This window comes from Pezoporus flaviventris, unplaced genomic scaffold (genome assembly GCF_033815535.1).
Source record: "Pezoporus flaviventris isolate CSIRO_AGI_PZ_B2104156 unplaced genomic scaffold, CSIRO_AGI_Pfla_v1 ptg000031l, whole genome shotgun sequence".
Classification (NCBI taxonomy): domain Eukaryota; kingdom Metazoa; phylum Chordata; class Aves; order Psittaciformes; family Psittacidae; genus Pezoporus; species Pezoporus flaviventris.
In genome coordinates, this window is record NW_026892579.1 from 7,681,637 (window position 1) to 7,696,857 (window position 15,221).

Genomic DNA, 15,221 nt, shown 5'->3' on the forward strand with positions numbered 1-15,221 from the left:
TGCCCACTTGCCTGACAACGTGAAAGCAAACGATGTGCATGTGCTCAGGCTCATGCACAGCAATTCCACAGATCCTAGCAACTAAATTATGGCCTCCCCACAGATCTGCTCTTCCTGTTGTTGTTCAAATAAACCTCACTGAGGTCCAACCCCCTATTTTCACTCAGACTACCGTAGCTCTTCTCATACTTGCCTTTTTCCTTTTCCCCTTACCTCACTAAGATGCGAGCTCCTGCTCACTCTTGGTAAGGGACTGTGGTTTATGTGGAGAAAAGGGAGAACAAAAGGAAAAATACCTGAAAAGCTCACTTAGGCCATGCTGTGGAAAGGTTATGAAAGTTCTGGGGAAAAAGGGTTTCTCTACCAGATGACAGGGATGTTGATTTTGGCTGGGATAGAGTTGATTTTCTTCACAGTACCTAGAGAAGGGGGCCATGTTTTGGATGTGTGCTAGAAACAGTGTTGGTAACACAGGGATGTTTTAGTTACTGCTGAGCAGTGCTTACACAGAGCCAAGGCCTTTTCTGCTACTCACACCACCCCATCAGTGAGTAGGCTGGGGTTGCGCAAAAGGTTTGAAGGGGACACAGCCAGGACAGGTGACTCACTGATGGCAAGTTTAAAGAAACTTCCAGCAAAATCTCAGGTCTGAATGATTCTGGATTTGGGATATAAAGTGGCTGTATGTGTGGAGAATATTGGAACTTCAGGGGGATTTTGAGCATCAGCACTTTTGCAAAACCAGGTCAACACACAATGCTGCTAACTACGCCTGGATGCCTGAATTCGGAAGGAAATATCTGCGGTAGGCATAAAATACTGCCACCTCGATGAACCTGACATAGCATATAAGCTGTTGCCTGTTACCTTAATAGCGCCTTAGTGAAGGACAATGTATGTGGATGATGGGATCCCACTTTCTGCGTCACAGAAAGAATGGCTCCTGATGCAGTGTTAATGTGTTAAAAGTAACATGTTGCTTATCTTAAGAAGAATAAATAACACAGCCTGTAAGCTGCTTTTCCTTGCATCCCAGAGACATTTTAACCCTACGTTGTCAAGATACCCGAGATATGGTAACACATGCTTTAAGGAACGGATTTAGATCAGATTTCTCTGAAAGCACTCAGATGAAGGTAATCAGTCCCTGATTTTAAGTATGTGAATCTGCTTTTCAACCTGAGCTTTTACTCACACAAGTCAACGTGTTAACACCCATCTCCCAAAGCCAACAAACATCCTGATTATATTCCAGGATTAAGAGAGCGGGTATAATCAGACAGTAACTTCACCAGCATTATTTTCCTTCTTTGAGAAATAATGGAATCCTCCCTGCTGTAACCAGCACACCAGGAGAGCTGTGTGTGCAAGGTGTCCTCTGTGTCCCCCCCTCCCAGGGAGGAGCAGAGCCTGCGCTCGAGCTTAACCCTGCGGCATGGTTAATGTCAGTTTTAGCACAGGTAACAGTCACAGAAGGTGGTGAAGTGAGTCCCAGCTCTCTGCATGTCTGAGCCCACCATTAATACTGAGGAAAAGGCGCTGTGAGGGAATAGAGACATCAGAACTGAAAGGATCAGAACTCCTGAAGGACCTAAGCGAGCCTTGTCACTGCAAAATCCCTCACTGGACACACCAGTGAACCTTGACATGTGCCAACACCAGCTTATTCAAACAGGCTGTACCCACTTCCCTGGGAGTATGAACAAAAAAAAGGCTCTCTTCTGCTGGGACAACTCCACGCAGTAGGATGTAGAGTGCTGCTATAGCAGGACTTGAGACAATCAGACCACTTTAAATGTTCTCTTACTTTCTTAATCAGAGCAGCGCTTGACTTTCTCTAGAGGAAAAGATTCTAAGTGATGTCTACAATTTGTTCAAGCACTAACATCCTGTACCCAAGCCAACCACTTCTCAAGAAAATGTTACAAAGACACAGAGAACCCAAGAGAAACAATACACACGTCTGTCACTGCTACAGGAAGTAGGAAATCGGGCAGGACAGATAATGCCACAGCATGCATTTAAAAAGAAGGGATATGGGTTGCTGAAGAAATGGCAATTTATTTTTTTTTCTCAATAAAAGGATAAAATTTACATAGATTTCTTCCACAAAGTGAGATCTCCAAAAGGAGAAGACTGATACAGTGGGAAATCTACAACTTGTGGCATAGTTCTGGGTAAGAAAAACAATTCTGAACCACAGGTGGTGAAAAAGAAAGAGAAAAGGAAATCAAATAAACTACCAAAAAGTCAGAAGAAAAAGAACATGACTATTTGACAGGCCACATGCTTTGGAGTTTATACAAGTGAAATCTGGCCCGAGTCTGTGAAAGCCAACAGAACTTCCCTGGGATCCTGCATAAAAATCTCAAGAATCATTAGCAGAACAAAAAGCTGCCACAAATGTCACCCCAGAACTACCTATAGCTCTTTTGCTTTCTCCCCTCTGGTAGCTATAGCTGTGTGCACATTAAAAGGATCCTATTTCAGCACCACAGGTGAGTCTCTCTGGAAAGGAATGAGAGTGAGAGAACAAAAAGTCAGTTGGCATTGCAAGCAGAAGCAAAACTCACAAGGGAATGAAACCTCCAGTGAAAACACTGGGGAATAACTGCTCCTAAAGGCACAAAAGTATCAGTCTAAAGAGGGTCACAGAACAAAGCTTAAGCTTTTGGGAGAAGCATCAAGGAACCAGTGGCTCAGAAATGACTGAGTTCTCATTTGATGTTTGTACTTCCTGACTCCACAAGAACCAAAGTCATCATTGTAAGGTGTACATTTTGGTACTGTATTTCAGTGCAACCTTCAAACACACTGAAACAATCTACATATATTTTGGAGGAAAACCAACAAATTTCTCGTAACTATTTTATTTGTCCATGTAGTTGAAAGATTATTAATAGCACTGAAGAGTTAAAGAGAACACCACGTTAGTCTTCAGAGCCAACACAATCCATTCGTTTCATGTTTATACGTATTTCACACACTTTTCCTTCAGCTTCTGAAAGGGAGATATAAGCATCTATTCAGAACTTCTAACACGGCTGAGACCTGAACCTTACCATCACAAGAATGGAATAAAATAGGTAGATGCAGAGGCAGCATCTCTGAGTCTTTTGTAGAACTGAACTTGCTAGATGGATGATGGGTGTATTTTCTTTTTAAATTAACCCTTTACATGTATTAAGCAGCAGATCTGTTCAAACTGAAAGTTTATCATTCAGGCAGTGTTAAACTGGAATTCTTGGTTTGTGTGTTGTTTTCTTTTTTATGCAAGCCTAGTAAAAAGTAACATTAGCACCCTGCATCCTGCAGAAACACAGACACAGGGATGGAAAGACAATGCTGCAAAAAGGGTAATGCCTGCAATATGGAAAAATGACAGGATGGTTTTGTGCCCTGTAAGAGACTAAACCCAATAAAGTGGAGAGCATTCCTTCATTCGCAGATGCAGTCAGTAAGTGGTTTACCTCGGATTCCTACCAGAAGCCCATAATAATTTGTCACAAACCATCTTCACCGGCATGTGACAGATTCTGTAGCTACTAGCACCAGTAAGATTAGTTTTGACACAAATTAGGGTTATAAAGCTGATTTGTCTTGATGGAAGTCATTTTAGCACTCAGTTTGTTAAAAATCTAAAGAAATATCAAAAAACATTCTGCTGTAAAAAAAACATAAAAATGCTGTCATGGAACAAAGAGGAAGAAAACTATTCTGATTCTTATGTAGGAGAATCAGCTTTACTAGCAAACAATGTAAGAAATTAATATAAAAACCTAAAGCTGCAGAATTTTCTTTGCCATAAATTGCTATATATTCTTCAGTGACGGTACGTGCTCTGATTATGTACCTAGTCTCTTAAGATACACTTTCTCTTTCATCTGAAAAGAAGATACTTAAAGCACTTTTATCCTGTAAAGCACAAACTGTAAATGGATATTAGTAAAGAATAATAAATATAAATGTTAGATAATAAATTTATTACTGCAAAATAATAAAACTAGATTTCCTTTCTAAAATTATTTTTATGACCTATCAGTACAGTAGACTTTGCAGGAGAATCCAGCTCGTATTTACAGATATCTGTTTCGAATGTACTCTCTGTACATGAGGAAGTCATCTTTTCCCAGGGGCTGCATGTCTCCTCTTCCAGCCTGAATGTGCGCATGAAAAATCTCTATTGATTTTCTATCAGCTCTTGGAGGCTGAACTTCATAAATATTGTCTTGAGAAAAGGCGGAGATGGGTACTCTGGTAAAAAAAAAGCATAGAGAATATTTGGAACTTCAGGTAAAAATTTTCCACAGAAAGAGTATTTCTTTTCCTTGAAATACACATGACAGTCAATGAAAGGGCAACGTCCAACTAGATAATTCATTTACCTAGATTTTTATCACTACTGCAGACCTGATAAGACCCAGCTTTCCAAGTAGGGTAATTAGGTAAGTTGTCACTAATCACATTACAGAATACTTTCTCACTTCCCTCCACTCTGCCCTCATTTCTTCATCCTTCCTCGGTGAGTAAGCACCCCAGTTGAAACAGATCTGTGCCATGCGTTACAGCAGAAAACAGAAAAACTTCATTGAGCTATCCACGTAGTAGCAATTATAACACGTGATTATGCTCTGAATAGAAAGGATTTATCAGATAAGAAATTTCCATCTAATTACAAAGAAACAGACAACTTGTTAGCAACAATAGCTCTTTGTACACTGGGACTGCTGATATTTTATGAAAGCATGTTTTTTAAATAGCCTCATAAAACACATAGTATATTTGAATCTTAATATCTAAACCTACTAATGAGAAAAACACGAAGTTTGAAATTTTGTAAGAACGTGAGTTTGTCAGACCTTTTCTAAGCAATGCTGTTAATCAGACTCACTCAAAAGGTAGAAGCTTGTCTTCTAACTGTAACTCTTGAAAACTGCATAGCCAGCAGGTCAAGGGAAGTGATTGTTTCAGGGCTTGAGAGACTGTATCTGGAGCAGTGTGTCTCCTTTAAGGTTCTCCAGTACAAGACAGACAAATATTTGGATGAGTCTGGCAAAGGTCACCAAGATGATTAGAGAGCTGGAGCACATGGCATATGAAGACAGATCGCAAGCACTGGGTTTGTCCAGCATGGAGAGAAAAAGCTTAACCTTACTGCTAGCTGGAACTACCTCATGGGAAGGGGTCTGTGTGGAACCAGACTCTACTGGAAGTGTGGGATGAAAAGACAAATTTCAAAAAGGGAATGCATGGGATATTGCAATTAGATACAAAAGAACTTTTTTTCCACTGTGATGGTTGTCAGTCACTATTGTTACTCAGAGAGGCTGTGGAACCTCCTTCCCTAAGGATATTCAACAGTCAAGTATATGTAGCCCTGAGCAACCTCATCTAATTTGATCCTCCTCTGAGCAGAGGACTGGATCAAATCACCTCCAAGGTCCTTTCTAATTCTTAATATTCTATGGCTCTAAGCCAAACTCTTCAGTAGCAATGTGTTCTGCACTACCAATAGCAAAGTAACAACAAAACTATTTATAGTCAATATATAATAAATGAACACTAAAAGTACCTGTGTAGCAATTTCCATTTTAGAGCACTTCAGCTGTATTCAGAAATACACTATGTACATTTCCCAGCGATATTTTAGTAATTTATTTATAAAATACTCCCAGAGTTGAACAGTACAGAGGTTTTACCTGTGTGATAGCAGAACAGTTTGGATTTCACAACTTAACATTGCCATCTGAAGTAAGCTATGCATTAACTTTTCCATCTATTTAATTTAGAGGAAATCAAATTTTGAAATTAGCTACACGAAAAAAACAACTGACAGAACTATGATTCCATAGATGCCATGGTCATGACTCACTATCTGGGTGCTCTTCAAGGGACAAGAGGTATTTTTATGTGTATAATCTGTTTTAAAGGGAAAAACAACGGAAAACTGGGACACCCAAACAATGCAGAGCCCTTCTACAAATGAAATGCAGTAATAATCTTCTAGTTACATTAAGAGCACAAGCTAACATTTGACACTTTCTAATCCAAGATCTCTTAAAACGACCGAAAAAATCCTCGTTCCCTTACTTTGTAGCCCTTTTTCTCACTAAAATATGTTGGATTTTGGATGTTTCATTATGTGATGATGATGATGACACATTATATATAAACCTTGTATCATCATTATAAAATGACTGCAATGTATCATATAGTACGAATAATATTCCACTACAGCTGGAATATAGTATGTAAAAATAAACTATGACTTTCAAGATGAAAGTCGTATTTTTCAATTTCATATTTACATTTGTATTTTTCCAACACACACAGCAATACACTAAGTTGATTATACTTCGACTGTAATGACAGAATTACTTATACAGGTAAACTACTGAATTTGAGAAAATAAAATCACTGGCCACCCACATTTGGCTGCATAATTAAAACCAAGTTACATTTTACCAGGATGTCAACGGAATTTGCTAGGTTACATCACAGAAGCATTTGGCTATTCTAGAACTGGAGAAAAAAGTAAAGCTGACCAGTTTGCAAAAAGTTTGCAAAAATTACTGCTTACAACATATTCTTATTTTTCCTTTTTTCAATTCCTGTTTACGCTTATTAGTCTTAGAATTCTGTGGCTCTACAGTGGAAAGTAAACAAATACTAAAAATGTGAGCAAGTTACCTACCCGTATAATTAGGATAAAATTTCCAAAATGCCTGCCATTTTTATGCTTTTCTTAAAACTCTTATTTCAACAAGTTTCAAGAGTTTTAACACAAACAAAAAAACTAATTTCAAAAGAGCTGAAGCTCTTCTGAAGAGTCCAACCTCTGCTATTTACTCTCACTAAAATCAACATTTTATTTTAGCTTTTATTGGCAAACTGTATGAGTAACACTATGGAAATTCTATGATACTTAACATTTTCTTGATAGTTTATTATAAAATATTAAGGTAGGTGCTTGCAGAACTGATACCAAACATTAGTTAGTCTCACTTTCTATCTAAATGCTTAAAAAGTAGATTGCTTTTCAAAGCAACCATAACTTTGCAGATATTTACCTAGATGAAAGCATCTGACCTGAGACTCCAGCAATTGTATTTGACGCTAGCATGTGTAATAAGTTAGCAATGTCACTATCTAACACCAAAAGATGTCATTTACTCAGATATAGCTGCCCTCTCTAGCCAACTAGCAAGTGAATAATGAAGTAAAAGAACAAAACCAAAGCCACAACACTAACTTGATGCCTTCTCTATTTATTGATGTTTTTCTAAAGACATGACATTTCTGAAGCACTAATGAGTCAGAAGTCATTTCCTTAGGCTCATGGAAGCTGGGCAGCGAACAGTATATAATTTTGAATACTTACTAACTAATTCTCAATTTTCCACCTACTTACTTCAACATGATAAAAATATATTGAAAGAACTGCATGTTCATGCATGCTAATTTTGATTAATAACCCTGTATTAAGCTGTAACTATAGTAGAGTACTTGTATTATCCAGCCATTTAATTAAAGTCTTTTCTTTAACACTATTCATGTAAAAATCTAATTTGCTTAATAAGTTTAATATCTTACAATACAGTCGCGAAGGACAGCACATTATTTATGACTTGACTATCAGATCTCTATAGAGATCTGTATCTCTATGGCCTCCCAGTGAAAACTGCACAGATAAGAACATACACGTCATGAAGGACAGCACCTTTGACATGTAAAGTGCATTCATTTTTATCCCACTTGTGAGCAGGCTCCATGGTGTTAGGGTTACACCAAGAGCAACATTATCTCTTCAGTAAAAGCATATACAGCTAAAATCTTCAGTTATATATATATATATATATAATGAGGATGGACCATACTTCGAAGGAAAAGTGCATGGTGATGTGCTTAGCTCAGAGCTCTCAGAAATACAGCAGTCACCAGAAAGCCACTGCATTTGTTTCAATATTGATTAGTTCTCCTCAAGTCTCTAAAGCATACCTGAAGAGAACAAAATGTACTGTCACCTTATTTGAATCCCAAGCAAATATATTTGACCTACAAAACTCCAACAAAACCAGAGTTTTTTTTTGTTGTTGGTATGTTGGTTGATCCTCCCTCGCCCCCCCCCAGACAGTATGTCTTTAAATTGCTTGCTGTGCTCTTGAAAAAGCTTTCAAGAGAATTTTCCTTCCTTAGGCACCACCACCTCCATATAACAAAGGTTCAGTTACATTCTTTGTGAGTGGAGAAGACTGAAAGACTGAAACCTCCTCCGTCCAATAATAGTGCTTGGATCTTACAGAACCAACCAGCAGCAAAACTCAGACTGCACCCTGTTCCTACAACAATCATCTGGAATTTCAGCAGCATGTATAGTTTCAAAGGTTAGAGAAAAAAGAGACTCTTTCTACACAGGTATACATCTAAATGAGCATTTTACAATCCAAATTAGAAGCAGCTTCTCTACAGTGCAGACAGAAGGGATGAGAAGGTCAGAACATCTGATACAGAAAGGTGGTCTCTGAGGAATGATCAATCTTTTAAATAGGGATGATTTATACTGAGCTCAAACTAATTCAAAATTTAAAGATCGAACACACAAATGAACTTAGGGGTAGTGCAGGGCACAACAAAACAAGTACCAAGACAAACCCCAAACGACTATTGTGTATGGTTTTGGAAGGGGAAAGCTCAGACTTACTTTTTCAAGTAGGATTACTTGAGGAAGACAGTTCTCTTAAACTAATGAATAGAAATTTATCACTTCACAGAGAAGACAGAGGACAGGTTGAAAAAGGGTCCTGAGAATTCATTAAGGAAGTCTAAAAGTTGATGGGCTAAGGTGGCATATAGTTCAGTACTTTCTGGGTTTTTTTTTTTGCTAGAAACTGTTAATACTACAAAATTCCAAATTCAACAAAAGCAAAAAAGAAAGAGCTAGATTTACTGTTATATTCCACAGGAACTGGTTACAGTCCTATTTTTAGTGAATATGATTTCAGTGCTGCTGACATTATGGTCAAAATGGACTTGATAGGCAAAAGTGAGAAACACCAGCCCACTAACCCCAAAATAAAAAAAAAAAACACCAACAAAACTCTCCCAAGATTCAAATAGCAGAACTTCTGAAGCATTTTAACAGTGATCACTACTTTAAATGATACAATAGTGTTTTATGATTTGGAAAAAGGCAAATTTAGTAACACAACAGAACATAATTTCACATATTAAGAATAAAAAGAGTCTAAGACCAGTTATAAACCTCAAAATGTTGGTTTGTGGTTTTGGATTATTTTTTTTCTAGTCTTCTGAGACTACTACATTAATTTTTTAACACATGCTACACAGAAAGGCTAAACCAGGTGGACAGCAGATACAAACTAATTTTTTATGTGTGTTGCAGTAACAACAAAGTCCCCATCAAGTCAGAATGGCACTAAGTACTATTTTATAGCTTGAAGTATTTTTTCAGTATAAAAAAGCACCCTTGGGTTTTGAAAAAGGATGGCTAAATTTCATCACAACTCATGTATCATTCTGAAGGTATGCATTCCACTGTTGCAAGCTTTACATCGATGGATGGTAAGAGATTTGACATGTAGATTTTAATTTATGATTCACTGTAAACAGCGAGGAAACATGGAGGAACCCCAGATCAACTGTGAACATTCAGGTATTAAAAATGTAATTTTTAAAATTTTAAACAGATATAAATAAATTAAAATTATGATCTAAGTCACCATGAGGCAGATAAATGTTAACAGTTTTATTGTTAAAATAATATTCAGCATCTCAGTTGACAACTCTATCAAAAATGCTAGGCACATAAGCTTTTTCATCTGAAAAGCTCAGAGCTTAATATTGACAGAACAGATGAATGGGAAAAAGACAATTCCTCCTACACACAGTGATCTGAATCACAAGGAGTTCAAACCATTTTCCCCAGATCCCTGGAAACAGCTCATGCTCTGCTCCCTGATCTGTCATAATGGTATTATACAAGACAACTGAGCCAATCTAACAAATTGCTACCAGTCGCATAAGAAAGTTCTGCTGCATTTGACCCCGTGGCTCTGTCTCTTCTGTGCTTGCCCTAGTGACTTTCACTGGTCTAAATAAACTCACTAATCTACCAGGAAACTATTTGATTTTTTTGCTGAAATTAGTTTGCTGCAGACTGATGAGCTGAACTGATTTATGGAGCACTGTAACAAGCAGCAAAGCTTGCACAAGTAACATAAAGAGCAAGTGGTAAGGAGGGAGGAAGGGAAAGAACAGGACCTTCCCCTTTTGGTGGCAATGAGCTGTTAGAATTCTCTCAGTTTAACTTCTACTGTCAAACCCAATCGTGCTGTGACATAAAACATACCAAACTCTTTCACCTGTAAAACTCCATTTAATAAACCATCACAACATGGACTTTATAAATATAACCTTCATTTCCCAGACAGCCCTTTTCCCTACAAGTCCGATCCTACAACTCCAATCATGCTATTGCTTTTCCCCAGAGCCTTCCCAGTAGAATTCTTTTGAGGTGTGTGACCAAAAATGAACAGAGCCTTCAAGCCCAAAATGACAAGATTATTCCTTTTACGTGGTGTTGATTCTTGATGCTCTCTTGCCTTTTCTAGCCAGCAGGAAGTACTAAGTACTTTCCGGGAAAGTGCCCACAGTGATTTTCAAACCACTTCCCCAGAATATAAAATGAAGATACTCTCAGTAACAGTCATCTTAGTCAAGCCATTTTGCAAGACACAAGCACAAAGACGGTGCTAAAACCATTCAGAATCCCAGTGAAGGGCAATCTTTCATCTTCAGATAAAAGAGAAATACAGGTAATTTATAAACAGCCTGACAAGTAAATTTCAAGAGAATTATCACAGGCAGGAAATGCTGAAGAATCACATAAATGTTTTGTTTAAAATACTGAGAGTCACAAAGAGGAAAGAGTCAAATTAAGTGAGAAAGGCTAATTCTTAAAGCTATTTTTAGAATGCTTACAACAGTGGATACATGGGGGTCTAAACAGAAATTAAAAGTTATAGTAATACATCTATGTTGGATCAGATAATCCAAAATGGTTAATTATGTCATATGTGCTTCTTAATATACAGCTGTTAAAGAATGTGAGATCCAGTACAGGACATCTCAAAGTAAAATGAATCCAAATAGTCAGCAAACAGAAAAGAATTTAATCCATCATAGAGGAAAAGAGTTTTTAGATAAGGAGGGAAGTAAGGAAGATGATTCCCAATTTAACACAGGTATTTATATCTCTAAGCAGCTGAAGCAGTTCTTGTTTTAATTAAGAGGCATAGCTATCCTGTTTCCAAGAAATGGAAGAAATAAAACGAGTTGTAGGTAAAAACACAGTATCTATTCAGACCCCTCTGGGAGATTTCAAAGGGCAGACTACGGATAAAAAAAAATTGCAAAGCACCTTTGCTGAAGACTAGGTGCTGCTCTGACAAAGCAAGGGGCTGCCTAGCAAGAAAGCACTTTATTGAAGTGCAGAATATGTATAGAAGAAAAAGGAAATCCCGACGGCCACCTTATCAGGAGAAGACAGATAAGACACCTTTGTGATTTAAGCTCAGTGTAAACAGATGACAACATAAACAAGTTATTCACCTATAATTTCCAAGAATACTCATAACAATTCTTTATATCATATATAAACACTTTCACTGACATTCATGTAACTTTTTGATCTGAAGCAACATAGTGGGGTGCATATCTGAAGCAGAGTGCATGCAAAAAATCACTGCACTGTGAAACTAATGACACAGTTCAGAACCCAAGATAACTTGTATTTTCCAAAGTCACTTGTTGACTAATGGCACCTTTTGACTCACTGTTTCCACAGCAGAGTCAAGAAACTATTTAGATATTTTGCATGGGTTTAATGTATAACATAAATATACTTAACACTTAAGTATCCTTTATTCATTGAACTTAACATTTAAACATCCTTTATTCATTTACTTCTGCCTTTCAACATACAAAACACCCCAAGAACTCCTAGCATGTAAATACGCAGAAAAATTACAAGTTGAATACCAACCTTTATAGTACAGTTATGAGTAACAATGCCATGTTTACAACTATAAAGCTATTTTTATCTAATCCTCCAAAAAAGTCATTATACTAACAATGTTAAATGGAAGTACTGAATTAACAAGAGAATTGCTCTAAACTGAGGCAGGAGTTCTCAAAAGTAACCAGTATTTTAAAAAACTTCATTAAAGTTATAAACTGTACTGCCCTATTTCTACTTTTTATGTTTTAAAGCAGTATTATAGATTAAAAATACTCCAGCAGAGCGTTTAATTTCCACTTCTTTAATAAAGTGGAAAGCACAGGGTGCTCCACTGTTCACTGATTTTTGCTTAATTACTTTTATCTTCATGAGAAAATAATGTATAGAATGTGCATATACACAGAAATAAACAGTAAAAAAGCCCATATACTACTTGTACGTAGATTACACATTTAATTCAAGGGAGTTTTTTGAAAACATGGACTGTATGGCCTATCTCTGAAGACGAGGTATGTTTTTCAAGTATTTAAAGAAAACACAGGCCTGGACCATGCTGCAGGTATCACTCACTAAAGTGTTCTCCTGCTTCAGCACCATCGGTGCCTCACAAAACCTAACAGGAGAGTAGATACCCATGAATGAATTAAAGCTGGTGCACAAACACTGCTGCTATACTGCATAGGCTACAATGGGTACAGGCACTGAAGACAGCTTGTACTCCGATGTACACAACCAGCTACTCTATTATAACAGCATTAAAGCAGTTCCACACTCTTCTCCAGAAGGGCTGTAGTCAATCAAAACACTCAAGTCCCTGTTCAGGAGATAATTTTCTGTACTCCGTGATAAATGCAAGAAGTACATTTAGAAAGTTACTGAGAGTATCTTTCTCAACAGTATTACTTACACTACACAGCAATGAGTACTAGGGTACTAGGAACAAGCGCACTGTGTCTGCCAACAGTAATTATACTACAGCTCTCAATGTCTCTCTTCACATACATGATAATAGATTGTGCTAAAAGTAATCCAGCTCTGTTTAGCTCCTTTTAGCTCTAAAATTCTATTCTATTTTTCCTTCATGGAATTTCTGTGAACAAAAAGAGGAACTTCAATATTCTTCCACATTCTCCACTCCTCCTCAGTATTAATTCACTGAGTCACTGCAGTTCCTGTTCACATACCACTTTTTGCTCGTAATCTGTGCTCACAGCTTTTAATTTAAGACAGAAGCGTCTCTTCTGTACTTCTACAATACATATTTGAGTTCATAAATATTACTGAAGTGACACTGTAAACATAAGAAATACAAAAAGAAGTATTAGCTTTATGTATTTGATAAAAATGGTCAAAAGCTTTTAAAGTTGTGAGGGGCTTTTAAGATTGAAAAAGAATTTAGAAAAAAAAAAAGAAAAAAGAAAAAAGGTTTTCTTTGAAAGCGTGGAAATGACAACAACTAACCTAAGCCTACATTGTATCTCAGTGCTGATGAGAAACCCAAGCTTTAGATTGAGCGATTTATTTTACTATGAAAAAGACTGGGGTTTAATTGCATTTGTATCTCGAAGGAACTACTGGAGAATCAAATTCGCCTTTTTTTTTTTGTTTTTCAATTAAAAATGCACCTAACATTAAATTAATACAAGTTACCATAATTTTTCAATTTCCTCAAGTGCTCCTTGAGAAACAAGGAAATACACAGCCCAGAAAGTGCAAGATGTGCCTCAGCTGCTGTTACTGAAAACCCTCTCTTTTGACCTAATCTTGAGTATAGTACTTTCATGTTATTTTGCCTCTAAAAAGTTAGTATTCTCCAAGGAAATTTCTGATTCAGAGCAGAAATTCAAACTCTGTTTCTGAGAAAGCTTCCTCATTTCAGAACTGAATAACATGCCTTTAAGAAATGGCTACATTTATGACTTTTCTTGAAAGAAAAATCTGTCACTGTCCAAACAGTATTTAAATGCTTTTAAAAAGCTGCAGAACAAAAAGTGAAGAAAAAAACTAAGCTGTATAAAGATAGAATTTTAGGGGGAAAAGATTATATACTGTAAGATACCCTGTTTCCTCTCAGATCTGCACAGAAAAGCACATTCCATAGAACTGTCAGAGAAGGAGGATCTGCATGACTTGAACAGTAGTACTGACAGGAGACACAGATTTATGTGCTCTATGACTTTTACATTTCCACTATTCAGAAACACATGGAAATTACACCTGGGAAAGGAGAAAAATGAACATCTGACCCATCAGAATTATGTGGATAGACTCTAATGAATGCTGTGTTCATTTTACGGCAGCATAGCATGGGGAATAATTTACTCTAAGGGGGCAAGAAAAGAATGATTATCTCCTACACCATCAAAAATGCCATTACATAAAAGCAATTGCCTTTGCTCACGGCAAAAGTATTCCTATTATTTGAAAACATTTTCTTAATAACCATTTCCCTTCAAACATTCAAGGTTGTTCCTTCACATTTAAAAAACAGTTTTACAGTTTGCCAACCTAATTTATTATTTTAATACCCATCAGATATATTTTTTTATAAAACTACAGGGACATTTACCTTCAAAGTGCAAGTGAACGATGAACCATGCACAGTGGTATCATCACTTTAAATGCATGCAATACCAAACTACAAAGCACTGGTGTTAGGCAAAACTGTCTCATACACAATATTAAATCTGTTTCACGTTATCCTGCTCTCTCAGCCCTACTGAGACACTCCCAGTCTCTATCCCTTGCTTGGGTTAAGTGCTGTGTTCAAGCATCACTCACTCTATCAGCATGGGAGGGGTGGACTAGAAGCAGTACAAGAAACAAAGCTAAAGTTTCTGTAAATCAGTGGATTGCAGTAAAGGCCTTGTAGTACTATGAAGTAGCTGTGCTGCTTGGTAAGAGATGACATACTCCAGAGACAAAAGTAAATAAAAGCTGCCTAGGTGAAACTAAAAAAAAACAAAAACAAAAAAAGCAACAGAAGTATGACTCAAACAATTTATCATCAAATTTACCTGATGATTTTCCAGGTCTAAAGAAAAAAGCAAAAGCAAGCTTAAGGGAAAACAAAAAAGAATACTTACAAATTTATAACCCTATCCAAGTGGTGTTTTGAGCACAACTGCTGGCTGTTCTTGTCTTGTTTATGCTGACTCTGTCCCAGCTGAACAAACCTGTG

General features: G+C 37.0%; 1 protein-coding gene across 1 annotated transcript in view; it reads right to left on the reverse strand.

Annotated features, from left to right (window-relative positions):
* Nucleotides 1–3,962: 3,962 nt before the first annotated feature.
* Nucleotides 3,963–15,221, reverse strand: part of FIG4 (FIG4 phosphoinositide 5-phosphatase) — a 71,515-nt gene continuing 60,256 nt past the window's right edge. The window contains exons 22-23 of the mRNA XM_061460135.1: nucleotides 15,127–15,216; nucleotides 3,963–4,254 (exon numbers count right to left, since the gene is read on the reverse strand). Coding sequence (XP_061316119.1) covers nucleotides 4,077–4,254; nucleotides 15,127–15,216 — 268 coding nt within the window. The 3' untranslated portion in view covers nucleotides 3,963–4,076. The remainder of the gene's footprint in view (nucleotides 4,255–15,126; nucleotides 15,217–15,221) is intronic.